This window comes from Amphiprion ocellaris, chromosome 2 (genome assembly GCF_022539595.1).
Source record: "Amphiprion ocellaris isolate individual 3 ecotype Okinawa chromosome 2, ASM2253959v1, whole genome shotgun sequence".
Classification (NCBI taxonomy): domain Eukaryota; kingdom Metazoa; phylum Chordata; class Actinopteri; family Pomacentridae; genus Amphiprion; species Amphiprion ocellaris.
The window spans coordinates 39,483,213-39,510,397 of NC_072767.1; the positions used below are offsets into that span (position 1 = coordinate 39,483,213).

The following is a 27,185-nucleotide window of genomic DNA, read 5'->3' on the forward strand; positions in this document are numbered from 1 at the left end:
CACCTTGAGTAATGAGGTGGGTCCTGAATGCTACGAGCTGCAGGTTTGTGTGAAGGACTACTGCTTCGCCCGAGAGGACCGCACCGTGGGCATGGCCGTCCTGCAGCTGAAGGACGTGGCCTCCAAAGGCAGCGTCGCCTGCTGGCTGCCGCTCGGTAAACGCATCCACATGGACGAGACGGGCCTCACCGTCCTACGCATCCTCTCCCAGCGCAACAACGACGACGTGGCCAAGGAGTTCGTCAAGCTCAAGTCGGACCAGCGATCCGCAGAGGAGGGCCGCAGCTAAGAGGCAAAAAAATCAGACGTCGCCACCTACTACTGCCCCAGAGCTCTCCTGAGCTGCTGCTAGCCACTGCCCTGATGATCCAGTGTTGTAAAAGCACAGATAAGACAACAGTCACGATACATCCAATGCTGTAAATACATTTATTTCAGTGGAGAAGACACAGTGCCAATCAGAGCATCACACATCTTCTTAAAAAAGCAAGTGTCTTTATAGTTGCTGACGTTATCAACCATCTTTTCGATAGAGTTCAACCATAGAGAATATATCTACTCTGCTCTACTCATAGAGGAGAGTCCTGCCATTCCACACACACACCTCATTTCAGGGTCAGGGTGAGAAATATCTTGTAGCCTTTAATATTTTTGGCTTTCTTTCTCACTTTTCTCTGCCTTTTTAACTCTAAAGCTCCCTCCACCCGCACTTTTCTCTAGTCCCTTCCCTGGTTTGCACCTGTGTAGAGAAGGGACCGCAAGTGCCAACAAATCGCTAACAAATGCCAAGACCAGCCCTAAGCACAACAGGACCAACTGTCCAGCTGACCCATAAACAACAACAACAACAACAACGGCCGCTTGGCTTTAAACATTCCAGATATCAGGCGGGGAACACACACTGGGAACAAAGCACTATTTAGTTATGATAAGTTTACTATTTGTTTACTTCTTTCTTCCAGATTATATTTTAATAATTCTATATATCACCATATATATACATAAATATATATATAGACATTATACAAAACATGAAAGACATATGTAAAGATACAAACAGGATTATTTGATGGACATGTGGTGCTTGAAAGATTGTCCTTGTCTGTCTTTCTGTCCGTCCACCCTGTAACAGAGCACACTGCCTGACACCCTCAATGCCTTCTGTCTTGTTGACCCTCGTACAGTCCGTCCGTCTGTCTCCTGTATATCGACTGTATGGGGAGATGACTCTGGTGAAAGCACTGTGATTCATCAGATTACTGTATATGTGTGTGAGAGAAAAGTGTGTGATTTGAGCACAACATGTGAGTGTGTTTGTACTAATGTTGACCTCATGTAGCCGCCCGTGTTGCCTGTTACCTGCAAATGTAATCACAGAAAGCCATCACGAGCAAAGAACGTCGCACAGGGAGGGTAACGGGGTTTTCGTGGATTCATTTTCTAATCAGATTCGGAGAGATTCTTTCATTGTGTTTACTTATACAAGATGGTTATTGCCATCTTTTTTTTTAGTTTTACTGCAAACATTCCTCAGCCCTTTAGTGGGTGTGTGAGTGGTGCATTATGAGGAGGAAACGCTTAACTGCCACCTCCTTTTCTTAACAAAATCTAAAAAGTACTCGCCAACATATGTTAAAAAAAAAAAAAAAAGACAACATAAACACAACCCTGAGACCCTATTTTGAGGTAAAATGTCTACATCCTGCACCCCAGGGAGAGTGATCCCGTGGTTCCCTAAAGATCCAGCTGCAGGTGCTGCAACCGTGAATCCTAAGACCTCTGCTAAAGGGCTGCAGATCCAGACCACAACAGGTACTGGCGCTGACATTTTAAAAGAGGGCCTACAGTCTAAGTCTTTCAGTCTAATCAGTGTGGAGAACCGACATGCAGTGTGAAGATTTTTCAAAGCACAGGGTCTTTGCTGCACCCGTAATAACACATTTATACTCCGATCCTGTTTTTGTCTCTCAGTAATTGTTGCAGGAATCGTTTCAAATCATCCAACGGTTAAACCGCCTGTCACTTTCATGTGAAAACGTAAATGTTTTAAATGGACTATTCTCTGTCGAGCATGTCTCTTAATGCTACTTCTATTTTCACTGAATGAACCTTATTTTATAAGAAGAAGAAGATGGTTTTATTTATCTATAAGAGGTTTGTATGCTTGCTGTGAGCTAGCAGGGAAATGATGATTGGGGTCTTCGGGACTCAAAAAAGAGACGTAATAACAGGGTGTTTAGTGGTTTATTTGAATTCCTTATTGTTGCCACTTGGTGGTAATTAAATAATTTAAAAGGCCCCATTATTTGAACAAGGTGTAAGAACTGAACTCTATGCATCTGATCTATTAAATCTCCGTAGATGAGTCGAGCAAGTCTTATAATGTTTACATTGTGGATTATTATTCTATCAGCACAAGTGTTTGTCTGATATGTTGTAAATGCTGTCTCTATTGTTAATGGGCCAAATATCACAGCTGTCGTAGAGCTGATTAGAGACTGAGATTTGTTTGTACAGCTTTTCAGCGCAGAGAGAGAAAAAAATACTAATCTGGAGCAGAGATTGATTGCTGTAAATAGCTCAGATGTATCAAACACACGTCAGACTATGTGAAGTGAAGTTTGCTGCTCTTTTGTAGACTTGAATTTTGCTCTGGGTGACTGGGCAGTTGGTAATTATGTGTGTGTGGATGCCCAATCTGGATATGTAGCTTTTACTGGAAGATATAGGAAGACCATGTACACACTGGAGGTGAATTATAAAACATTTGTAGTAGTTTGAGGTCATTCCAGCTTAAATTATCAAGGAGCTTCTCCTCAAATATCTCTGATTTGATTGAAATTTTATCATCACAAACTATGGATATTTAAAATGGTAGTTGTGAAAATTTAGCTAGATTTTTCAAATATTTTCTGAGATCATTTATTTAGGATTAGAGTTAAATTTGAGGCTGTATTTGAAAAACAATATCTCAGTGACTAATAAAAATAAAAGCCTGAATTTTTTACTGTTGTTTCTCATCTTTTCATTGATTCAGAATCTGCAATATTGGACAAATAGATCAAATAATTTCTGTTTGTGAGTGAGTTGAAATATGAAGAAAAGCCTGTATTTGAAAACTGAAGCTTGTAGAATAACTATTTTCATTTCTGTTACCAAGTATTTGGTATTAAAAAGTATTCTATGTAGTTTTTTATGTTGTTGTGACATGAAACCACAAAGAGTTAAGAAAATACCAGTAGTTTCTGCATTTTTTTTGTTAATGTGTGCTCAAAGAGGGGATGTTTCAAGTACGTTTTCATATTTCAACTCACTCATAATCAGACATTCTTTGATCTACTTGTCCAATATTGCAGATTCTGAATAAATGACAGTGAAAAATTCAGGTTTTTATCTTTAATAGTTCCTGAGATATTTTATTTTACCCTCAAAATGGTGCAAATGTTGACATGTGAAAAAAATTGCTGAAAATGGGTCAACAGGCTATTTTTAAAGTTTTATCTCTGAAATATTTGCTATAACAAGCTAAAATACCAGAAATATCTTTATAGAGATCCATATTTTATGCTATAAAGCTTTCAAGCAAGTCAGAGATAGAAACTGTTCTAAAAATTTGATGATTTGAGTTGGAGTGACCCTTTAGGAGCTAAATAAGTAATTTACCATTTTCGTTATATTATCATGCGGCCTGCAAATGAAAACAACTAAAATCGAGCCATATCTAAATATGTTGTGTAACTCTGGTGTGTACAAGGTCTTTAATTCAAAGAGGACATCTGCACAGTCTTTTAATAACTTTAAAACAGGTACACATAGCTGGAAATGCCACGAAAAAGAAGAGATATATCTTTATTTATTGCTGTTGACAATGATGCTTTAGTCAAGGGAGTCCTTCCTCCTCCAGAGGCTCAGTTTGCGTGTCGGGCTCTCAGGTTGGCTCATAGATGAAGCACAACGAAAAGCACATAGACACAAGAAGCTGACAGACATGCATGATCTGTCCAGACAGATGCCTGCACAGCGACGCCGGTCCTGTACTTCCAGAAACGGTGCATGATAGGAACAATAAAACAAAAAGAGAAAAAAATGTATTGTGCCAGCACGCAGAATTATTTGATGTTAATTGCCAATCGTCGTCTCCTTTTATTTTGATATTTCATCGTTGTTTTCTATTTTTCAAATGTTTGTGAATATATAAATATGTATTACTGATGATGTGTAGTGGTACAAAGTACTCGCATGAGAAATTTTTTTATACACGAGATGTTTCTAATTTTTTGTTTTCTTTTTTATTCTGGTTGTTCTTATTGGGGGTCGAGGTACCTGGGACTGCAGTCTCAATGTGTTTCCGCTTCCAATAAAATAAGAAAAAAGCTTCATCCTATTCCCTGTTTGTCAAATTGTAGAGAGGCATAGCTGCATTTTTTCATTTTTAATACACATATTTTGCTCTCCTTTAGCAATCATAAATACTTTTGACAGCCTGTGACCTTCCTTAGAATAATCTAGGAAAATCATATGCAACCACAGGCAATGTCAAACTCTGCATCCAACATTTTCCAAATTGGAATTTTGGTAAGAGCACACTCTTTTGTAAATCTGTCTTTGGATAATGTGTCTCCATCTTTAAGCCTGATTCATGGCCTAAATCATTTTGGTTGGGTTCTATTTTTCAATTTATTTAGTTTCTTTTAAACTTAAATTCCCAGCAGCAACCTACACGCATTGATCACATTGTTGTCTGGGATGGGGTTAAATCAGTTTACTTAAGGTTTTACAAACAAAATGGGTTCTTCCATCGCAATCATCAGCCTGTGACCTTCTATAGTATATTAGTATATACTAATATATTGTAATAATTAACAGTTTATTTAAACAAGTTAGTGCCACTTAAAATCTGAGGCAGGCATTAAATCCACAGCACATCCTTGGAGTTCTGTCATCTAAATTCAGGAGATCTGGAGTTAAATTTGCTGATTTGCATCCTGTTTTGTTTAAGCTTTGCATAGGAATTAGATCTTTAGGGAATCTAGAATGACTAACATACAGTATGTTAATGCATATGAACAACATGAAGCAGGTGAAAAGATTTACAACTATGCTTCTCAGGCTTTAGTCTGTGCTGATGTTTTACTACAGCTAAATATTGAGAATGGAGAACTTGATATTTTAGTGCGCTGGGAATTTGACATTACCTGACTCAATTTGAAACTTGTGTCATTGAAACAGGCAGCTGAGAGACGGAACAATAAGACTGACAGCAAAGTTTTTCAGTTTAACACTGTAAAAAGCAGGAAAACTATACTGTGGGTGGCTAATGGGCACATAAATTAGATTTGGGCTCTAACAACTGGAATTAAATTCCTCATTGCATGTAAAATGTTTTCTATTAAGATTCAAAAAGGTACATTCTGTGCATTTTTTACTATAACGCTGTGGCGGGGTTGCTGGCAAGAGTAGTGAAGCCGAAGTACAAAATAGTGAAATAACAGATTTTATATCACAGTTCTGAGATACAGTGAATTTTGAGGTGATAATTTTTTAAAAAAATATGTTTAGGCTTTGCGTAGAAAGGAGATCTTTAGGGAATCTGGGATGACTAACTGCTCAGCACTGAGGACGAGTGGAGGCAAGTTGGGGAAAGTGACCGGAAACACTTTCCTCACGTCCAACAGGAAATGTGAAGGTTGACTTCCAGAGGAGTCTTTGAGAAGCCCCTAAAGCAGCAGAAACAGAGACCACAGACATGAGAAACACTATTTAACACGAGAAAACGCCTCAAACCTCACTGCTGTCGACAGTACCTGGACCATACGGATAAAATTCAGAGTGACTCTTTCGTCCAGGTCGCTGTAGGGAGTGTAGAGGCCCAGAATCTTTACAATCTGTTGCACAAAATAAAAGATGAGCAGGCAAAACGTGATAATAAAAACACATTAAACCCATATCCACGCAGACAAACAGACCCACCTGCTGGCTGGAGAGGGCAGTGCAGGTCTCCACGATGGACCGTGCATCCGCCTCAGTCTTTTTCCCCACCTGCAGCAGCTGAGCGGCCTGGATTAGAGGCTCCAGAGTGGCCACAGCGCCACCTGCCTGTAGGCCTCGGCTCCGCAGCCACTCCTCCAGCAGGCTCACGTTGTAGCTAGAAGAGATGATTAATGTGGAAAAATACAGCATGTTTATGTATAAAATAACACATAAAAGATTAACATAGCATGCAAGATTAATAGAGGAATAAAACATGACTTTTTTGCTATGACAGTTTCTCAGACTGTAGTTTGCTCTGATGGTTTATTTGAGTTAAATATATAAGGATAAGGTACTTTATATCTTAATATGTCAAAAATTGGACATTTATCTGACTCAATTTGGAGCTTGTGTGGTTAAAACAGGCAACTGTCCTCAATAAAGAAACAGTAATATAAGACTAAGAGCAAACTTTTTCATTTAAACACAGTAAAAAGTGGGAAAACTATACTCTGGTCTAGGTGGCTGATGAGCATGTAAATTATATTTGGGCTCTGAAAACTAGAATTAAAGTCTGCATTGCATGTAAAAATGTATTCTACTAAGAGACAAAAAGGTATTTTATGTGCATTTTCTTGACACCCTGTTAAAGCTATGGCAGGGTTGCTGGTCAAACCAGTGAAGCTGTAGAACAAGTGAGTAAATAAATACATTTTATGTCACAATATTGAAATATAGTGAATTTTGAGGAAATTAAATTAACAAAAACAGATAAATATTTTCAAAGGAGGCATACTCAAGTGGATCTAAATCCTTCAGAGACATTAAAAACAGTTACCTCAGTATAAACAGCACAGAATAAGTCTGGTATGTCTCCTCAAATCACTCCAGCTTTGTGCAAACACCTTTTTATGTTATAAATGGGAAAATACTGCATCTCTACCGTATCTGCATGCCACGACTCCAGCTGCACATGTCCTTCCTCAGCAGCAGGCTGTTCAGAGCGGAGGCACAGATGAGGTAGGTGAGCTGGTGGAAGGCTTGCTCCATCAGCGTCCGGGCCAGAGTTTGGTGGGTCATGGCGGTGTGAAGCCCTCCGAGTTCCCTCAGCACAGACGCCATGGTGGGAGCGTCGCCTCCGACCGAACCTGCACGTTTCCTGGAGACTGGAAGCTTCCCCACCGAGCCGGACAGACTGGAGATGGTTTCGCTCTCCAACAGGGCAGCGACTGAGGGAAGGAGAGGAATGAGATGGTTGGTAAAAGCAGCAGTGGAGGGGGGGAGAACATCAACAGCATCTGTAGTATCATCACTGTGGTGGCACCTATGATGTTTTGCAGACGTGTCTCGGTGACGCTGAGGAGCTGCTGATAGGCCTGGATGCTGAGGTCGCTGAGGCTGCGGATCAAGTCGCTCAGATCAGCAGTCAGGGGAACAAGATCATCTGAGTCTAAGGTCTGAAAAGTAATTAATCCAGTTATTCATTCATATTATGATAGTATTCAGTCATTTTCTGTGACAGTAATTAGTTTTGTTGATTCAAGAAGTCCTGCATACAGACTTCTGAAGATCTCCATCAACCAGCGCAAGCTAGGAAGAATTAGGCTACTATTTATTAACATTAAAAGAAAGAATACATAAACATATCTCAAACTGATCCCCCAAGAGCTGAAAACACCATAAAGTTTCTTCTGTCAGCTGGTCCTGAACAGATAACACCCACCAGGCTAGAGGCTGGAGGTTTTTTCTATATAAACCCGAATACAGAAAAAATGAGCAAAAAAAGAGAGAAATAAATAAAATAAAATAAAACATATATATATATATATATATATATATATATATATATATATATATATATATATATATATATATATATATATATAAATAAACTGATGTATTTTTGCAACAGTGGGTTTTACGTGGTTAAATCTGTGTTGGTTTTATACACTAGGTTGTGCTTTTAATCAGTCTTTTAAATTCTGAAGATTTTATAATAATAATAAATTTTATTTGAAAGCGCCTTTCTTGACACCCAAGGTTGCTTTACAGGAAAAACAAACCCAACAGAACAGATTAAAACCATATATAAAGATAAAAACCATACACAAAGAAATGATTTGTCTTTTATATTTTGCTGCCTTGTGAACTACTTTGTAACCCAGGTTTTGAGAAATGCTCTTCGAATAACGCCTTATATTATTCTTTTGTTGCAAAGAATATTATCAACCCAAAACTTGAAACAAACTTCATTGTTAACTGGCTGTAAACCATGAATAGAAAATGGAAGAATATTTCTTAATCCAAAGCAAAAGACAGATCCCAAATACAGATTCAGTGACCAGTTGAGTCGCAGGAAACAACAACACAAAAAGTCATGGCTGCCAACATAAGGAAGAGTTAGTGGTCGCTGCTCAGCGGGTGAGTTAAAGACAGAGATCCACTTCTTATAAATCTGTGACAAATGAAATTAAAGAAGAAAGGAAAACTTCAAAAAGTTTGCCTCTTTAATCCAAAACTAGCAGCAATAAAAAGCAACAGATTCTGTTAGAGACATGCAGCATACGTGGCTACACCTCACAAAATGAGGGACACCTAAGTAAAACATCACAAAAATGACCATTATAAATATGGTTCTCACACAGGCATGCACACACGTATTACACCATCCCTGATGCTTTGGCAATATTGTTAACCTGATATTTATGCCAATAAACCATACTGAATTGATTTAAATTAACAAGACAAGAGGCAAAAAGTTCTTTAGAGCTGATAAATAGCACTGCGATGACCTTTCATAGTGCTATTTTTCTGAACTTGATCATTACGCTACCTGTTTTGGGGAATGCTGGTTCAACAGGTCGTGCAACAGACAGATGTTTTTCAGCCACAGAGCGGTCATATCTACGTCACTGATATGCTTCTGAGGGAACAGATGAAATGAGAAAATTGCTTACACACAGTGAAAATATATCCGAGTAATAGTATGTGTACATACAGTTGTAAGGAAAAGTTTACATACACTTGTAAAGCTCATGCTTATCATGGCAGCATTTAGTTTCCAATGACTCTTAACTTTCTGTGATGGACTCATTGAAACACCTGCATCTGTATTAAATGGTCCCTAATTTAATTGGCTCAGCAGAGTCACCAGCTGTAGCCAATTGTAATGACATGGTAATGATAGCATTAGAACACAGGAGTGATGGTTGCTGGAAGTGTTCCTCTGTACCCCTATGGAGATATTCCATTAAAAATCTGCCGTTTCCAGCCAGAATAGTCATTTGCCACATTAACTATGTCTAGACTGGATTTATCATTCATTTAATGTCATCTCCAATTTAAAAAAATGCTTTTCTTCCAAAAATAACATTTCTAAGTGATCCCAAACTTTTGAACGGTAGTGTATGTATATTTTTGACCCAACAGATTTTGTTATATTTCCAGAAGACTTATAATAAATCTATGAAAGAGGCAAAATGCATGAGTGTTTTTGTTTTTTAATGATTCCATCGAAGAAAATTAAGACTAGGAGTCATTGGAAAATCAAGACTGCCATTATATACAGTCTTTACAGGTGTATGTAAGCTTCTGATCACAACTGTTTGTGCTTGTGTGTTGGCGAGTGGAGCTTTGTTGTGGTTCACTTTTTCCTTATGAACCAGACTAAGGACAAAACAGTCACATGGAAGCGCTTCAAAGTCAGCTGTCGATGCCTTTAGTGTGAGTGTAGATCTCCCTGACATGACGTGAACTGCCCTCGTGCATTAAACCTCAAACATATGGCACATCAAGACGGTTCAGAGCTCAGGTTACCTTCAGAGCTGCCTTCATGGCGGTGACAGCGGCGCCGCAGAGCGACCGAGCTCGAGTTTGGTCTCCGCTGCAGTCGGCCTGGCGGACGCAGAGGAAGATCACGCTGGCAGACAGACCAGGAGGCAGAGACAAGGCCGTGTCAACCCGGATATCTGCACACAGCCAGAGCAGCGATAGAACAGCGGACAAGGTCACATTTGTCAGTGAGTTACAGTAAAAGTTCATCTCTGTGAGTCACTTCATGCTCAGTGTGATGTGATGCTACAGAGAGACTGGATGTTTCCAATCAGTGCAAATCATAAGCTAAAATTATATCTGCATTTTATCACAGCTGCTGTTTTGTATGTAATTTCTAATCTGACTTTTGCTCAAAGTACCCAGTGTGGGCCTCATCTCATTAAAATTAGTGGAATAAAATAATCAACATCAACAATAACATCTCTTTTATAACCAGTCAATGATAAAACTGCCCACCTTCTCCGCATTAATGGCACATAAATAAATATTCACGTATAAATTAGGTAAAGAAGTGTCTGTTTCTATGACTCAAATGCAAAATACAATATAGAATTTGAATGTTTCGAATTATGAATTTACGTGGATAAGATCTGTTTCCGTTTACTGTTTGTTCGGTTTGTGAAGGTTCCTCAAAACGGGCCAACTGTCAGTGTTTATTTGTGCTTTTCAGATGAGATTCTTGCAGAGAAAAATATCTGAAATCACTCAAACAATTACAGTTTTAAATTGAAAGTGCATTCTAATATCTCTAAACCATCTAAGCCCCAAGCAGTTTCTAGAAGTTTTCTGTCCCTATCACATTTGGACTCACTGTAAACTCATTTTACACTGCAATAGAAATTCCTGTGCTTATGTGTGGATACTATTTTGCTATTTAAAAAAAAAAAAATGTTCTTTACATAATCTGGTTGCAGCAAATGCTTTATTTTTGGCACATTTCTCAATGAGACATGTAGAATGAAGTGATTTTGATAACATATCACAATATTAACCTTAGATTTTGTTCATTTTCCCAATTGAACTGCAATGTGATTAATCACGTCAACAAAAAGTTGAAAATCCACAAATTCTTTATATTTTTACAGTTCCTGGTTCTGATAAATGGTTTAATTTAGGTGATTTTTTGAAAAAGCAACATTGTCTCAAACCCACTGGTGTGCTCTCGGGTTCAGAGGGATAACTGTCACTGTAAAAGCCTTTAATTATTCCGATTATCAACCTGCAGACTTACCCAAACATGTATCAAATTGTTTATTTGTCTTAAATAAACCTTTCAAAACTCATCAACGAGAGGCAGGTGAAGATGAGTAAGACAGAAAGTGATCGTTCTCACCTGTGATGAGGATTTTTATGAGTTTGCTTTCATCTCTTTTCCTACATTCCAGTAAACCAGTAACTGCTGCTGGCTTCGGTTGAGACAGAGAGGAAGCATCTGTGGTGAAAGCTGATGGAAGAACTAGAAAGAGAAAACACCACAACACAGACAGATGAACAGCAGCTCAAACAATAGAACTACTGACTTAAAAACATAACAATAATATGTGGAATGTTGTACTGAAGCCGATTAATTCCCCTCTGAAGTGGGTTGGAGTGATTATTTCCTATATTAATTTTTCTTTGTTCATAATTTGTACATTTTATTATTTTCAGAATAATGATCAAAATACAGATACATACTGTGATGCAAAATGATAAGAGAAGCAGCAAGAAAACACAATGCACAGAGAACTAAGTCCTCACAGAGTCCTGAACCCACAGAGAATTTAAACTTATTGCATCATAGAAGTCAGCAGGTTGAGATCTCACCTTGTGTCAGGAGTCGTCTAAGTGAGACGGTGTTTCTTAGTTCCTTCAGTTCTCTCCTCAGCCTCATACACTCGTGTTCTCTGGCTTCTAGCAGCTCCTGAAGGTCCTTTACAAAAACACATTCACATTTTGGATATCAGGGTCATTGTATATTGTAGTAAATGCTCTCACAATGAGTGCAGTAAACAGTCAGAAATGTTTTTTTGAGCTGTTACAAACAGCCAGTTTTAACAGCAGTCAGAGCCAGAGGTCCTTTGCTTAGTACTGGTATTAAATACAATTGTGATTTACTTGTACTTCTACTCTGCTACATTTCAGAGGGAACTTTTGCACTTTCTACTCTATTATTTTTATCAGACAGCTTTAGGTGCTTGCAAGATGAATTGATAATATAACAAGCTTTTAAAATACAATACATTGCTATAGATTTAATCTGCATTCTTCAGCCTTTTTGGCTTTATACAAACAGAGTGCAGTTGGGCTGAAATTTTCCCTCAACACTTTTTCACACTTTCATTTAAATAAATGTTCAAATCATCTAATATTTCAGCCAAACATCAAAGATATAGAAAAAAAAACATCATTGGAACTATCAGCTTTAATCTGCTGTCTCTGCGTATAAAACTGTAAATAAAGTAGTTCAAACCGCAGCAGCTACAACAGTAACATGCTGCTGACACACTAATACTTGACAATGAACAACCTAATGATGTTATATTTAATAATATCAGTCAGAAGGACCAAACTGTTGCTTTTACCTTAATTCTTTGACAAGATTTTGCTGATAATACTACTTTCACTTAAATGCTTTGTTCAAGAATTTCCTTCAGGATTCATAAAGTTCTATCTAATCTTATCTTAAAGTGGGATTTTCATGCATGCTTCCTAGACATGATAGAGTATTATTACTCTGCTGTATCTGTATTTTTATTGAAGTGAAGGTTCTGAATATGTCCACTTGTTTTATTACGATCCTATTAGTATAATTATAAGACAGCAACAATCAGGGTTAAATATTATTAGGAACATCAAGCTAAGTAGAGGACAATGATGAACTAAAAATATATATAAGTATTTAAAAAAACTTCTGTTCTTATTTGCCGTTACTCCAGCACTACGGACAGCTTGAGTAAATCTCTACCTGTCTATGTGCAGCAGAGGAAGAACCAGAGATGTTTTGATTGAGTTGGCGCCTCAGAGACTCCAGTTCTTCCTCCCACTGACTGCGCTGGTTACGCAGCTGACTCTCCAGAAACCTGACAGACAGACAGACAGACAGACAAGTTAATCCATTAAATATAAACCATAACATAAAACTGAATTAGTGAGTAAGTAGAGACGGACTGACTTGTTGGCCACTCGTACAGCATCGTAGGCATAGGCCAGGTCTTCTCCTTTCATCTTCACTGCCGGGTCTTTGGCCACATCCAGCTTCTCCATCAGCTGGTCCTGTCAACGTGAACATGGAGGTTAGGATTTCTATTTGTAAAATGTTTTTTTGCACAAATCTCAACTCTTATATCTCCTCACCATTGGCGGGTCGAGGTTCCACACTGAGAGCCTCTTCTCCAGAGAAGGCGACGTCACGCTGAACCTGCGGACCTCCTCCGGGGAAGGGAAGGCAGATGGGAAGGGTGACAGGGAGAGAGGGGTGAGGGACTGGGGTGAGGAGGGGGAGAGAGGCTCCAGGCTCAGACTCTGGGTGGAGTCGGTCCTTCGGTGGCCTTTGTTGCGCTGAAGAGGGACAACAAGAAGAGAGTTTTACATCAAATGCTACTGAAGTCTGAAGAAGTGTGTCTGTAAGTGCAGCTGTGAACCTCGGTGAGCAGACTCATGTCCCTGAGGTTGTCGTATCGCTGCTCCAGTCTGGTGAACTCCCTCAGGAGACCCTGGTACTTCCTTCTTTCTTCATCCAGCTCTGCACGAAGAGCTGCATTCGCCTGAGACACCGCCTGATGCACATGCTCTGCATATACATGGAAAAGAAGGGAGGAAGGCGTAAAGAAGGAATAATTTAGATTGTGTGATGGTGGTGAAATGGAAACCAACCTTCTTGTGCTTTTACTTGTTCAAGCAACCGAGCAGAGAGTTCCTCTTTCTCCTTGTGAAAATTGTCTTTTTCTTTCTGCAGTTCTTGCAGCTCCTTAAAGAACAAAAGAAAATGTAAAGAAGAAGTTAACATCTTTTAAATCAGATGTATAAAGTAAAAGATAAACAAAGGATCATGTGTCAAGTGTTTCTGGGATTGGGAGACCAACTTGTTTGAGTTGGAGGATCTTCTGAGCAGCTTTCTCCTCAGCTTTCCTCCTGTCCTCCACCTCCTTCTCGCTGATAACTGGAGCAGGAGGAGGTTTCTCTAGTTTCTGGCTCTCTAGTTTCTGTATTGTCGCCCTCAGAGCCTCCAGCTCGGTACTGGTCGCCTCTCGCTCTGTGTTCAGGGTCTCTCTCAAAGCAGCGCTCTCTCTGGCCTGAATGCAAATAACTTTATCATGTAAATATAAAATAAAACAACCTCTTGACCCAGACCTTTTAGAGCTTCTTAAGTTTACATTCATCCACTCTGCAACCCTCACCCACCTCCTGGTCTGCTTTCAACTGCAGCTGCATCAGTTTGACTTCCATGCCCTTATTGAGCTCTCTGAACCTTTCCACTGAGCGAGCCTCAGTCTTTAGTTTCTGCAGCTCTCTCTTGGCCGCCCTGCGCCGAATGCAGCACTGCATGAACACCACTGCTGCACGTATTTGCCTGTACGCCTTCCTCACCAGCCACCCACGCACTCTCGCCTGGAGCAACACAGCGGCCCTCTCTGCCACCAGCTGAGGAACGAGAATAAAGCTGGATTTAGTTCGCTGCTTATCACATTCGAGCAAGATAAAGGACCAATTTTATGAAGGTGATGCAATGTTTAGGCGTCACTTTTTAAGGTCTACGCAAGCATGTAAAGAGATGGATAACACCAAACGCTGACCACTCTGTATCTGCGGCGAGCCAGTGTTCCCCTGGTGAAGGCCTGGATGGTGATGGTGGCCTGTCGGATCATGAGGAACAGCTGTCTGACCACCACCATACGGTAGGTCTTCTGGATCACTAAGGCTGCCTTGGTGTAGCGCAGAGCCAGAGCCAGTCTGCAGAAACAAATGACAAAGATGAGAATCATGTCATTTTGTGTTGGAGAACAAAATACAGAAAGATAACAAAGCTGGCAGTATTTTCTAGTTTCCACAGGTTATTGTGAAGTTTAAAACACATTGAAGCATCACCTTAGATAGTTCCAAATATAAACTGTGCCTAATTAGTTACAGTACCGAAAAAAAAGTATTCAACCTCATTGAAACTGAATCATGGTCAATATAATTTGTCTTTCTTGACAAGAATATACACATATATATATATATATATATATATATATATATATATATATATATATATATATATATATATATATATATATATATATATATATATATATATATATATATATATATATATGTATATGTATATGTATATATATATATATATATGTATATGTATATGTATATGTATATGTGTATATATATGTATGTATGTATGTATGTATATATATATATATATATATATATACATACATACATACATACATACATATAGATAGATAGATAGATAGATAGATAGATAGATAGATAGATAGATAGATAGATAGATAGATAGATAGATAGATAGATAGATAGATAGATAGATAGATAGATAGATAGATAAAGTAACTGACTGCATAGGTATTTATCCTCTTTGCAGATGCACATTCAGTCGCAGTTAGAGCATTGATCCTCTGTGAACAGATTTCAATCAGTCTTGTGCATCTGGACACTCAATTTTTTCTCATTCCTGTTTACAAAACTGTCAGGCTGCACAGGGATCATAAGTGAACAGATCTTTTCAAGTCCAGTCACAAATTCTCAATTGGATTCAGGTTTGGGTTCTGACTTGACAACTCCAGAACCTTCCCTTTGTTGTCTTTAAGCCATTTCTGTGTAGCTCTGACTACATGCTTCAGGTCATCATCTTGCTAGAAAATAAATCTTCCCTCAAGTGGCAGTTCAACTGCAGTCTGCATCAGATCATCCTTCAGGATTCTCCTATACTTTGCTGAACTCATTTTACCATCTACTTTTCCAAAGCTTCCAGGGCTTGCTGCCGAGAAGCATCCCTATGCTATGATGCTGCCACCACCATGCTTCATGGTGGGGAAAGTGTGTGTGAGATTATGTGTAGTGTTTGATGTTTGCTAAAGATAGCATTTAGTCTGACGACCAGAAAGCTCATCTTCGGTCATCCAACCAAAGAACATTTTTCCAGTTGACTTCAGAGTCTCCCACAAGTCTTCTGGTAAACTCTAATTGAGATTTAACATGAGTTTGTTTTGTTTTTTTCAATAATGGCTTTCTCGTTGCATCTCTATATTGCTACAACTGGTGACGAACAGGTAACAGATGATGTATGTGCAGTCTTTCCCATCTCAGTCGCTGAGGCTTGTAAATCCTAGCTGTCTTGGTGGTTTCATCCACAAGTCTGTGGCACAGTAAATCTGTTTTTTAAGAACGTTATATGCCAATGTATGCCAAATGCTCACTGTGCACTGATAATATTGCTCATATGTGTATTAAAGCAGAGACAATTAATTGAACATTTCTACCCATCAAAAGACAATCATCTTAATATGGACAGTCATGTGCAGTCACCAAACTATGAATGTGGGAGGACATCAACAGATCTCACATAATCTAGAAGAGATACATAAATAGACACAGACAGACAAATATCACTTTCAATCCTCACCGTCTGGCCAGAGTTCCTCTGGTGTATCTCTGTATGGTGACAGTGGCCCAGAAGATCTTGGTGTATCTGATCCGAGCCAGCCATCCTCTGACCTGACTCTGGATGATCACAGCGGCGATTCGCAGCCTCTCAGCTCTCAGCCTCTCCAGAAGAGCCACCTGACCGGCCCGGAAAAACACTTTGGTCTTTCCAAAGCAGTACTGGTCTGGGTCTGGGATGAGCTGAGGCAGGTTCTGTCTGCAGGAGGCCTGGGCCTGGTCCTGGTTCTGAGCTCCTCGGAGCAGAACACGATACCTGCTGAAGAACTCCTCATACGTCCACCTGCATACACGGATTTAGTAGATATAGAAATTTTGAAGAAAACAGCCAGAAATTTCTCTTCAGATTGTTTTTAGTCAGTCAAACATTCACAATGTGCTTTTCCTTGCGCTTTATTCGCTCACTTTTAAGTCAGAATAACATGTTACCCGTAAGGAACTGTTGTGATGTCATGAGACTTTGTCATCTGAGACTTACAGATATCCTCCTTTATATGACTTTCAAGGCTCCACACAGTTCTCATAATATACTAAAACTTTGTAGAGAGTAAGGTGAAAGTCTAGGAGGTGCTAAATACCTTGTTGGATAACCTGCAGCGCTGATACGAATCGTCTCCAACACCCCGCAGGCTCTCAGCTGCTGCACCGTCCTCTTAGGGTCAAACCTGAAAAAGGAAAACAAACATTAGTGTATCACAACTTTGCTTTTATTTCTTTCGTCTGCCAGTGACCATACATTTTAGATTTATCTGCTGTCTCTGTACAAAAAACTGTAATTAAAGTATCTCACAGTAGTTCCAGAAGCTTCACCTGCAGCAGCTCCAACAGTAACATGATGCCGAGACATTGATGCTTCACTATTAACAATCTAGTTATGTCACATAATCAGTCAGAGCCAAACCAGAACATTTACTTTTAAAAAAAGGGTAGTATTTTTTATGCAGGACTTTGTCTTGCGGAGTATTTTTATGTTGCTGTATTTGTACTTTCATTTAAGTAAAGGAACTGAATACTTCATCCAGTACTGGTTTTACTGTTACATTATCAGTGTAAATATAAAACTGCAACAAGCAGAGATTAAATGATTATAATAAATTCTCAGTGGAAGACAATGAGGCATTATTAATATATGTAAAGAGTTCAGTTCTAAGCTGCCTGGTGGGCAGTGGTGGCACAACGGTTAAGTCTCTGGACAACTGATCAGAAGGTCAGAGGTTCAAGCCCCGATGTGGCCACTGTTGGGCCCTTGAGCAACGCCCTTAACCCTTCCTCCTCCAGGGGCGCTGTGCCACGACTGACTCGTCGCTCTGACTCCCCCAAGTGGGGAGACATGCGAATATCAGAATCTCCCCTCATGGGATTAATAAGGGATAATAATAAAATTTGTAATCATGTATTTGTATAATATTGATCTATTCGTAGTAACTTAAATGTGTATTTATTTTTGGAGAAACAAAATGCTCATTTCATTAATGTGACATGCATTTGTGTTAAAAATTATTATTACTTATCTGTATCACACTTTAAAAATTAGAGTTCCAAAGTGATTTACATTGACAGAAATGTCAAATCGCACAAATAATGAAATCAAATTCAAACAAATAAATAAGATTCTAACCTTGCAATGTAACAGCATAAATTATAAATACGTAAATTAAGTCAAGATTTTTTTCCTATTCTTTCATACAAGAGTTAATATGTCTTTGTCCACATATTAAATGTAGAGTTTCTGATGTGATCTAGAAGAATTACATGAGGTTTAATTTGTTGAACCATTCAAAACAAACTGGTGAAATAGTTTTATGTTTACTGCCACACGATATTTAAAAAAAAAAAACAAAAAAACGCTGTAACTCTTGTTTTTCTCCTCGTGAGAGATTCTGGACAAGTTCTATCTTTCTCCCAAGGTACTCAGAATTATAGTGTCTTTTTTGGACAACAGCAGTAAAACACACCAAAGCGATAAAAAGCTGTGAAGTTGATTCAAATGAGGACATACATAAAAGGCTCTTTGAGATCGTTGGGTTTAATACAGCGGACGTAGTGAGGAGTCGTGCTGTTCAGAGTGTCCATTAACATCTGTAAAGACTGACGGAACTGAAAGACACAGATGAACACAAAACATAGTGTTGAAAATGGATGCAAGCTGCACATTTAAATGAGTGAAACCATCTGAAAACAGAATAAACACTACACCTGGAAGCCCACAGTCAGTTTATGTTCCCTGGTGGCTCTTTTCTCTGAACGAACGCTTCCATTGGCCGCAGACGGCACGTTTCCCTGCTGTTGGAACAACTCGGCCACCAGCTCAGACTGATGCAAGTTTGTAACGCGCAAATTAGTTATTTAGAAATCACAAATTAATCTGTGAGACTTTTATATGTAGCAAATATTTACCTGACTGGCTTTGAGGATGTTAATCAGCTCCTCAAAGACCGTATCTCTGTTCTTGTCTAAAAAGCCTTCACATTCATATTGCACCTGATGGAAAGAAAAATAATCTCAATACAGACACTGAGGAAAATTATAAAATCACATTAGAGCTAAATACGAGATGCAAAACTATGTCACTCACCGTGTCAGCAAAGTGCAGGACGATGAAGGCGATGTTGGACAGTCGAGGTTTCCTAAAGTGAGGATGAGGTTTGCTGGTCAGGTGTTGGTCGTATAATTTACGAACCCAGTTTTCATCTGAGCCTTTGGGCATCTGGATAATTCACAGAGAAGCAATTATCACAGAGAAAACACAAACCTCGATATTAGTATGCACAGGGGGGAAAAAAGAGACATACCAGGCAGCAGGTAAAAATAAGACTACAGACTGACCCTGCACTCCTCATCCAACAGATCAAACATGCCCAGTTGTCCCTCTATGAGACTGATGCACTGCTGATTATCACTGAACTCAATTCTGTTCCAGGCCAGCTCCTCCCGGACATACTCCTCCTGCTCCAAATGGAACACATGCTGTAGAAAAAAACACAAAACTGAAATGTAAAAGTTGAAAGTCAGAAGTGAAGTTCAAGCAGGCAGATGACCTGATCATCCCCGTGATAAAGAAACCAAGGCAGAGCAACTCCTCCTTGTGCTTATAGTAACTTTGAGAAGCTATTGTAAGATTTTGGAAACTGTTTATCACATAAGTGATATCGCAGTCTAGGAGAGTGTAATGTTTATTTGTATAGAAACAAGTATGTACAATGAAGCAATGCTTGTTTGCAATGATAATCCATAGATTGATCTTTAAAAATCCTTAGAAATCAACAATATATACAAACAATAATAGAAAGAAAACAGCATAGCACATAAATAATGCACACAACACAAACTGTAGCAAAAAAGGAGAAAGAAAAGTGTACAGAATAGCAAGTTTTTATTCTAGACATAAAGGAAAGGAGAGAGATGTAAATCAGGTGGTGAGCTGGAGAAAATATAAAAACTATGAAAACAGCACAGAGGAGAACAGGTGGAAGAGCGAGAGAAGCAAAAAGAGAAGAAAACTGAAAGTCGAATCCAGTTTTTGAACATCTTTGCTCTATGAGGTGTGACATATGAAAACTAGAAAAACTCTCAGCGAACGCAGTACTCCTCCAAGGCTGCTCAGTTGACGTATCATTTCTGACGAATGAAATCTTTAATAAAAAATGACCTTGTGCTGAGCGCAAGCATGTGTTATGCATGTGCACATTATGTATGGATACAGAACTGCTTCTAAATTACTCTTATAAAGGTCTGTTGATCAGTTCATCACTTTTGGCAAGCCTTTGTTTTGCTCGTTAAAATAACCATTCCCTCCATGCTTTTATTTTGAAGGCGTATTTTTAATGTTGTGGGCTTTTCTTTTGTAACCATTCCAGCGGCACAGGAAGTGTTTATCCAAGAAGCAGTTTCTTGACATGACAAAGATGAAAAGTCCAAAAATTCACGTAAAGATGAAAGAAAACGGTTCCACACTGTTTCTGTCTAGCAAAGGATGTGTCTAAACTTAGAAGCAGCTGGAATGGAGACAAGCTCTGATGGTGTTTCCTGAAGAAAGGAGTGAAGGACAGAAAGGTGGACTTGTGTTCAAAATAAGGCTGACGGCTGAACATAAATAAAGGCTTTGTGAAACATCAGGAGCTTCACCATTGTCTGGCTGGGGTTTGCTACATACATGAACTAAATATGTAGCAGGACTCAGAAACACCCCACAGTTTAATCATTTGTTCCTTGGATGATTTGATCACTGCCAAAATCTGATCACTTGGTCCTTGTGTCATTTCTGACCTAAAAATTTCATGCAAATCCGTTTGTCAGTTTTTGAGTGATGTTTCACACAGATTTACACACAGACTAACATATGGCGATCGTCACATAACTCCGCCAGTGCTTGGCAGAGTAATGATGACGTTTTTTATACATTTTGGACGACATACTAAAACATGACGTTTTTGTCACATTTTGGACAACATACTAAATTATGATGTTTATTTGAAAGTTGTTTTTTGGGCCCTTGTGTTGGTGTTATTTAGTAGATAAGCAGACGGGAAGACCTGCAGTGAAGGACCATGAACTGGACTCGAACCTACGTCTCCGACAAAGTCCTGTTCATGCGTCCCCCTTTCAACCAGTTGAGCTACCTGAACACCTCTTCTTCCATTTGTTGGACGACATACTAAACTATGATGGTTTTTTCCACATTTTGGACGACATACTAAACTGTGACTGTTGGAGCCATTTCAATCAGTAACCAGTAAGTGGTGCTGTGACCTAGTAACCTCTATTTAAAGGCTGCACTAATTGCCACAGGTGTGGCGCAAACAGGAGGTAAATTGTTTTTGACCGTGGCGTGGCAGACTATTGAAAGGACTTTGCTCTTTGTTAATTTTGATAAACTCCTGAAGGTAAATAAATTGATGAATCCGTTCATAATTGTGAGTTTGGACATTGGTTTTTTTGAATAGACTATTGATGTTATTTTTGGACCACGAGAGAGTACAAGAACACGTCAGAGCAGCCAGAAAGCCACGCGTTCTGAGCAGAACCAAGTTTGCGGCATCAATTAGTCAAAAACAACCTCTATTTGATCATATCGAAACTGTAAGTTGTGGATCGAGACGACGACGGCAACGCTGTGATCCAGCTGTAATCTAGACGCTGTGGTTCAGACCACGCTGATCTTCACCACAGCTCACGGCAGGGCGCAGGAGAGACCCGACAGGAGGAGTCACGGCTGCTTTGGACACAGCGACGAGCATCGGAGTCGGACAGTGGACCACCCGTTGGCAAGGTGTGGACGTCTGGACGCGGTGCAGCGGGCGGAGACAGGAGACTCCGGGACAGCGACGGACAGACAAGGAAAAGTTCTTTTGGATCGAGATCTAATAAAGGAGGTACGTGGTAGCGCTACCACACACATACATATGACCATTATATATAAGTGTGCACACAAATATCTATTTGAAATACCAATGCATTGCGTCAAAGTAAAATAAACTTTATTTCAAGTCCAAGACACTACTTCAAAGGAAGAGACTTTATTTTCATGGACAGAATTTACGTTGTGTTCTGGTGTGAACTTTTGAAAAAGCAACTTTTAAACGAAAAACTGTGGTTGATGAACAAATGGTTAAAAAATGTCTGAAACTCAAGATGGTTCGAAGGTTCAAACTGATAATCAAGGTAACAATGCAGATTTGTGTGAAAAGATGATTGAGGCAATAGAAGTAACTGCTGAATCTCAGACTGTTAGTGAGGCTGAACACCCAGTCACAAAAAGAAAAGTAAAACTTAGCACAAAAGCACTGCTTTGTAAAACAGGAGATTTAGAAAAAACAAGAAAATTTAAACTGAGTAAAGCTGTTGAATTAAAAAGGACAATTCAGGAGTTATTGTTTGAACCTGATTGGTATTTGTGTGTGACTGTGTGTGTACATGTGTGCTTTTAAGAGTGTGTGTGTGTATGTTTTGTTTCACTGTCATTTATTTTAGTCTAGCAATGTCCTTTTAATTGGCATTTGTGTGTGAGTGTGTGTATGTGTGTGCTTTTAAGAGTGTGTGTGTGTGTGTGTGTGTGTGTGTGTGTGTGTGTGTGTGTGTGTGTGTGTGTGTGTTTGTGTATAATGTTTTGTTTCACTGTGTCATGTACTTTTTTGTAACATTTTAATGTTTTGATGTTTTTATTGTGACCTGCCAAGGGGGGGCAAGGGACTGCAGATGGAAATTAGCTTAAAGCTAACTCTGGTGCAATACATGAAATGGAAACATTTATGTTTAATATTGCACATGGTCCCTTTTTAAATAAACTGATAATAATAAATAATAATGGAAATGTAAAGACTACTATTGCTGAAGGTGATCCCGAGGTCAAAAGGGAGACCACTACAAATGCAGTAAGTGTACAAAACAGCTGCACAACCACCCAGCTCATCATGTATCATGCAGATTGGAAAAAGCTGAAAACTACAGTTGCGAGGATACTCAAAATGAGGAAGATTCTACTGGAACTGAGTCGAAAAAGGAAGCGACTTTTATTGGATAACCCTGCAGATCTCAATCACATTGCGCAGGAAATGTTGAAGGTGAAATGTTGAAGGTGAAATGCTCAGTGGGACAAGATTTGCCATCTGAAGACTTGTCTGTGGCAGAAACTGCAATCATCCAGTTCTGCCAAAGAGAAAGATTTAACAGTGAAATGGGTGCACTGCTGTCTGGAAAACCTGTGAAAAGGAGCAGCCCTATCTACAAGCTGAACCCTGTTCTTGAGGATGGGCTACTTAGGGTAGGTGGTACGCTGTCCAGGACTGCAATGCCAGAAGGAAGAAAACATCCCATTATTTTATTAAACGATCATCATATTTCATCATTAATCCTTAAACACATACATGAACAGACTGGACACAGTGGGAGAAATTTCATGCTCTCAAGACTAAGAGAAAGGTACTGGATCACGCATGCTAATGCAGCTGCACGAAAGGTCCTGTCAAGCTGCACCTTTTGTAGACGTCACAAAGGCAAGTTGTGTTATCAAAAAATGGCCGACTTTCCCAAAGAAAGAATAACTCCGGATTTGCCTCCATTTACTAACGTAGGAGTGGACTGCTTTGGGCCCAGTGAGGTAAAGCAACGACGTTCCAAAGTAAAACGATAAGGAGTCATTTTCACATGTATGGCCAGCAGGGCTATTCATTTAGAAGTGGCACATTCTCTGGACACTGATTTCCTGCTTCAGTGCCATACATCGATTCATGTGTCGGAGAGGACCTGTGTCTCATTTTCGCTCTGATAAAGGCACAAGCTTCACTGGAGCAGAAAAGGAGCTAAAACGAGCAATCACAAGGATAAATAATGGATCAATCAAGAAAGCTTTAATGCATGACAACATCAAGTGGAGTTTCAATCCACCATCAGCTTCACATCATGGCGGTGCTTGGGAAAGTATGATCAGGCTGGTTAGAAAAGTGCTGGTATCTGTGCTACATCACCAGATCTTAACCGATGAAGCCCTATTAACAGTCCTGTGTGAAGCAGAAGCAATCCTAAATGACAGACCCATCACAAAGGTATCTGAGGACCCAAGACCTTGAACCTCTAACACCAAACCATCTGCTGATATTGAAGAGGAACCCAATTCTCCCTCCAGGCATATTTGATCAAAACAACCAATATGCAAGGCGAAGATGGAAACAGGCCCAGTATATCTCGGATCTATTCTGGAAAAGATGGTCAAAAGAATACCTTGCTGCAGTGCAGGAAAAGCAAAAATGGAATAACATCCAACGTAATCTCAGAGTGGGAGACATTGTTCTGATTACAGATGCAACTGCTCCAAGGAACTCCTGGTTAATAGGAAGAGTGATTAAAACATTCCCTGACAAATCAGGCATAGTCAGAACAGTTCAGATTCAAACAAAAACAAATGTCATTGAAAGACGTGTAACAAAACTTTGTTTATTAGTAGAAAATAAAGCATAAAATGTTTGACTTCCATCATAAAAAAAGAAAATAAGAGGGGATCTATTTTTGTTAACACAAGGTATATATTGAAAATGGTTTATTATGGCTCCATAAGTTATTTGTTTGTTGTATTTGTTATGTTCCTGTACGGCCATAAACAATTAGGGGCCGGTTGTGTTGGAGCCATCTCAATCAGTAACCAGTAAGTGGTGCTGTGACCTAGTTACCTGTATTTAAAGGCCACACCAATTGCCACAGGTGTGGCGCAAACAGGAGGTAAATTGTTTTTGACCGTGGCGTGGCAGACTATTGAAAGGACTTTGCTCTTTGTTAATTTTGATAAACTCCTGAAGGTAAATAAATTGATGAATCTGTTCCTAATTGTGAGTTTGGACAATGACTTTTTTTGAATAGACTTTTGATATTATTTTTGTTACTTTTGGACCACGAGAGAGTACAAGAACACGTCAGAGCAGCCAGAAAGCCACGTGTTCTGAACAGAACCAAGTTTGCAGCATCAATGTCGTTTTTTTTCCACAGTTTGGACGACATACTAAACTATGACGTTTTTGTCGTATTTTGACAACATACTAAACTATGATGTTTTTTACACCCTGTGGATGACATACTAAACCGACGTTTTTGTCACATTTTGGACGACATACTAAACTGACGTTTTTGTGATATTTTGGACAACGTACTAAGCTGTTTTTTGGGCTCTTGTGTTGGTTTTATTCAATAGGTAAGGAGAGAGGAAGACAGTGCAGTGATGGGCCATGAACTGGAATCGAACGTGTGTCTCCGACACAGTCTTGTATATGAGTCACCCTCTCAACTAGTTGAGCTACCTGAGCACCTTCTTTATGGTTGTTGGACGACATACTATACTATGATGTTTTAGTGATATTTTGGACGACATACTAAATACTAAAAAGGCACTATGCCAAGGCAGCTCAGTTGACGTATCATTTCCAATGGCTGCAATATTTAATTAAAAATGACCTGGTGCTGGGCGCAGGCATGTGTTATGCATGTACACGTTATGTATGGATACCGACTTGCGTGTAAATTACTCTTATAAAGGTCTGTTGATCAGTGCATCACTTTTGGCAAGCCTTTGTTTTGCTCGTGTTAAAATAACCATTCCCTCCATGCTTTTATTTTGAAGACGTATTTTTAATGTTACGGGCTTTTCTTTTGTCACCATTCCAGTGGCACAGGAAGTGTTTATCTAAGAAGCAGTTTCTTGACATGACAAAGACGAAAAGTCCAAAAATTCACGTAAAGATGAAAGAAAATGGTTCCAGCTGTTGCTGTCTCGTAAAGGATGTGTCTAAACTTAGAAGCAGCTGGAATGGAGACAAGCTCTGATGGTGTTTCCTGAAGAAAGGAGTGAAGGACAGAAAGGTGGACTTGTGTTCAAAATAAGGTTGACGGCTGAACGTAAATAAAGGCTTTATGAAACATCAGGAGCTTCACCATTGTCTGGCTGGGGTTTGCTACATACATGACCTAAATATGTAGCAGGACTCAGAAACACCCCACAGTTTAATCATTTGTTCCTTGGATGATTTCCAACTGATAAATCAGTCATTTTGTAGTAGGATCACAATCATGTGATTGTTGTTCCAAAAATTGTCTGGAATTACATTTATTAAAACCACTGACAGTCAGTTAAATATGAAGGTAAAATGCCTCTGACACGAAAGAAACACAGAAATCTGTTTGTCACATGACTCACCCTGTTGAACTGCTGTTGTAGCTTCTCATTCGCGTAATTTATACAGAACTGCTCAAAACTGTTGCGCTCGAAGGTCTCAAACCTGTTCAAAAAGACAGATACATGAATCTGTTTTAAAGACACACTAAAGTTACTCGACCACACACTGCAGATGGCTCATTCACTCACCCATAGATGTCCAGCACCCCTATAAAGGACTTGGCTCGTCTCCTCTGGGTGCTCAGAGCTGAGTTCAGTCTCTGCACGGTCCAAGTGAACAGCTGACCGTAAATGTGTTTAGCGAGTGCATCTCTGGCCTCCACAGCCTGCTGACCGGTCATTGGTTTGACCAGCATCTCTCCTCCTACAGTCAATCTGCGATGGCAAATCCAGTGAGCCATCTGAGATCCTTCAACTCCTAAGAGCTTGGAGAAGACAGCCAGGGATCGGTCGTCGGCCTAAGGAAGAACATAAAAGAAAATTATTCACTCACAAAGGGATTGAAGTTGAGAGAAACTAAAGAAGAACATCCATTACATCAATAAAACTTCTGTCTGAACTTCTTCCACTGGCTTGAATGTCCACATTTCCCAGGTGCAGAACAGCTGACAAGATCCTGAAGAGCTCCATCTGTTGGTCCGGTTGTACACCTGCAAATTCAGTGTACAGAAATCAAGAATTATCTGGTTTTACCTTCAAATTTATATTGTTTATGTGAATGCATCTATTCAAATCCTGTACCCAGAATGGTGAAAGCATTGCGAGTGCGCTCCAGGTCGGACACATCATCAGTACCAGGTATCTGCATCTCCCCTCCCTGGTTAGTGTAGCGGAAACACTCAGGTGCATCTGGAGACAAAAAAACATCACATACATTGTAATATACAATGCAGACATGTTGATCTTGTGGTACAAGGCTGAAGGAATCGCCTGCAAGTCACCCAGTCTGAGAGATCTCATTTCAGGCAGCTCTCTGGAGGCGCACAGCTGATAGAAGATGTGGTAGTTTCTCTCTGCAGATGCCTTAAATACACACAAATATAGAGGGAACATTCATGAACACTTTGCA

At 39.5% G+C, this 27,185-nt stretch overlaps 2 protein-coding genes across 9 annotated transcripts in view; one reads left to right on the forward strand and one right to left on the reverse strand.

Moving 5' to 3' along the window:
- Positions 1–4,379, forward strand: part of unc13a (unc-13 homolog A (C. elegans)) — a 63,279-nt gene extending 58,900 nt beyond the window's left edge. For all 8 annotated transcript variants that reach the window (XM_055013951.1, XM_055013955.1, XM_055013961.1 and 5 more), the window contains one exon: positions 1–4,379. In XM_055013951.1, coding sequence (XP_054869926.1) covers positions 1–289 — 289 coding nt within the window. In that variant the 3' untranslated portion in view covers positions 290–4,379.
- si:dkey-110c1.10 (unconventional myosin-Vb) overlaps positions 3,820–27,185 on the reverse strand; it is a 27,222-nt gene continuing 3,856 nt past the window's right edge. Inside the window, exons 7-35 of the mRNA XM_023279101.3 lie at positions 27,058–27,139; positions 26,858–26,965; positions 26,654–26,766; positions 26,306–26,574; positions 26,138–26,219; positions 19,288–19,428; positions 19,037–19,168; positions 18,859–18,942; positions 18,658–18,774; positions 18,461–18,558; positions 17,040–17,126; positions 16,424–16,744; positions 14,580–14,736; positions 14,188–14,427; positions 13,869–14,078; positions 13,660–13,753; positions 13,428–13,576; positions 13,141–13,344; positions 12,959–13,059; positions 12,752–12,866; positions 11,611–11,716; positions 11,138–11,260; positions 9,787–9,938; positions 8,804–8,893; positions 7,295–7,427; positions 6,914–7,199; positions 5,971–6,145; positions 5,805–5,885; positions 3,820–5,717 (exon numbers count right to left, since the gene is read on the reverse strand). Of these exons, the coding sequence (XP_023134869.2) occupies positions 5,556–5,717; positions 5,805–5,885; positions 5,971–6,145; positions 6,914–7,199; positions 7,295–7,427; positions 8,804–8,893; positions 9,787–9,938; positions 11,138–11,260; positions 11,611–11,716; positions 12,752–12,866; positions 12,959–13,059; positions 13,141–13,344; positions 13,428–13,576; positions 13,660–13,753; positions 13,869–14,078; positions 14,188–14,427; positions 14,580–14,736; positions 16,424–16,744; positions 17,040–17,126; positions 18,461–18,558; positions 18,658–18,774; positions 18,859–18,942; positions 19,037–19,168; positions 19,288–19,428; positions 26,138–26,219; positions 26,306–26,574; positions 26,654–26,766; positions 26,858–26,965; positions 27,058–27,139 (4,212 nt within the window). The 3' untranslated portion in view covers positions 3,820–5,555. The remainder of the gene's footprint in view (positions 5,718–5,804; positions 5,886–5,970; positions 6,146–6,913; positions 7,200–7,294; positions 7,428–8,803; positions 8,894–9,786; positions 9,939–11,137; positions 11,261–11,610; positions 11,717–12,751; positions 12,867–12,958; positions 13,060–13,140; positions 13,345–13,427; positions 13,577–13,659; positions 13,754–13,868; positions 14,079–14,187; positions 14,428–14,579; positions 14,737–16,423; positions 16,745–17,039; positions 17,127–18,460; positions 18,559–18,657; positions 18,775–18,858; positions 18,943–19,036; positions 19,169–19,287; positions 19,429–26,137; positions 26,220–26,305; positions 26,575–26,653; positions 26,767–26,857; positions 26,966–27,057; positions 27,140–27,185) is intronic.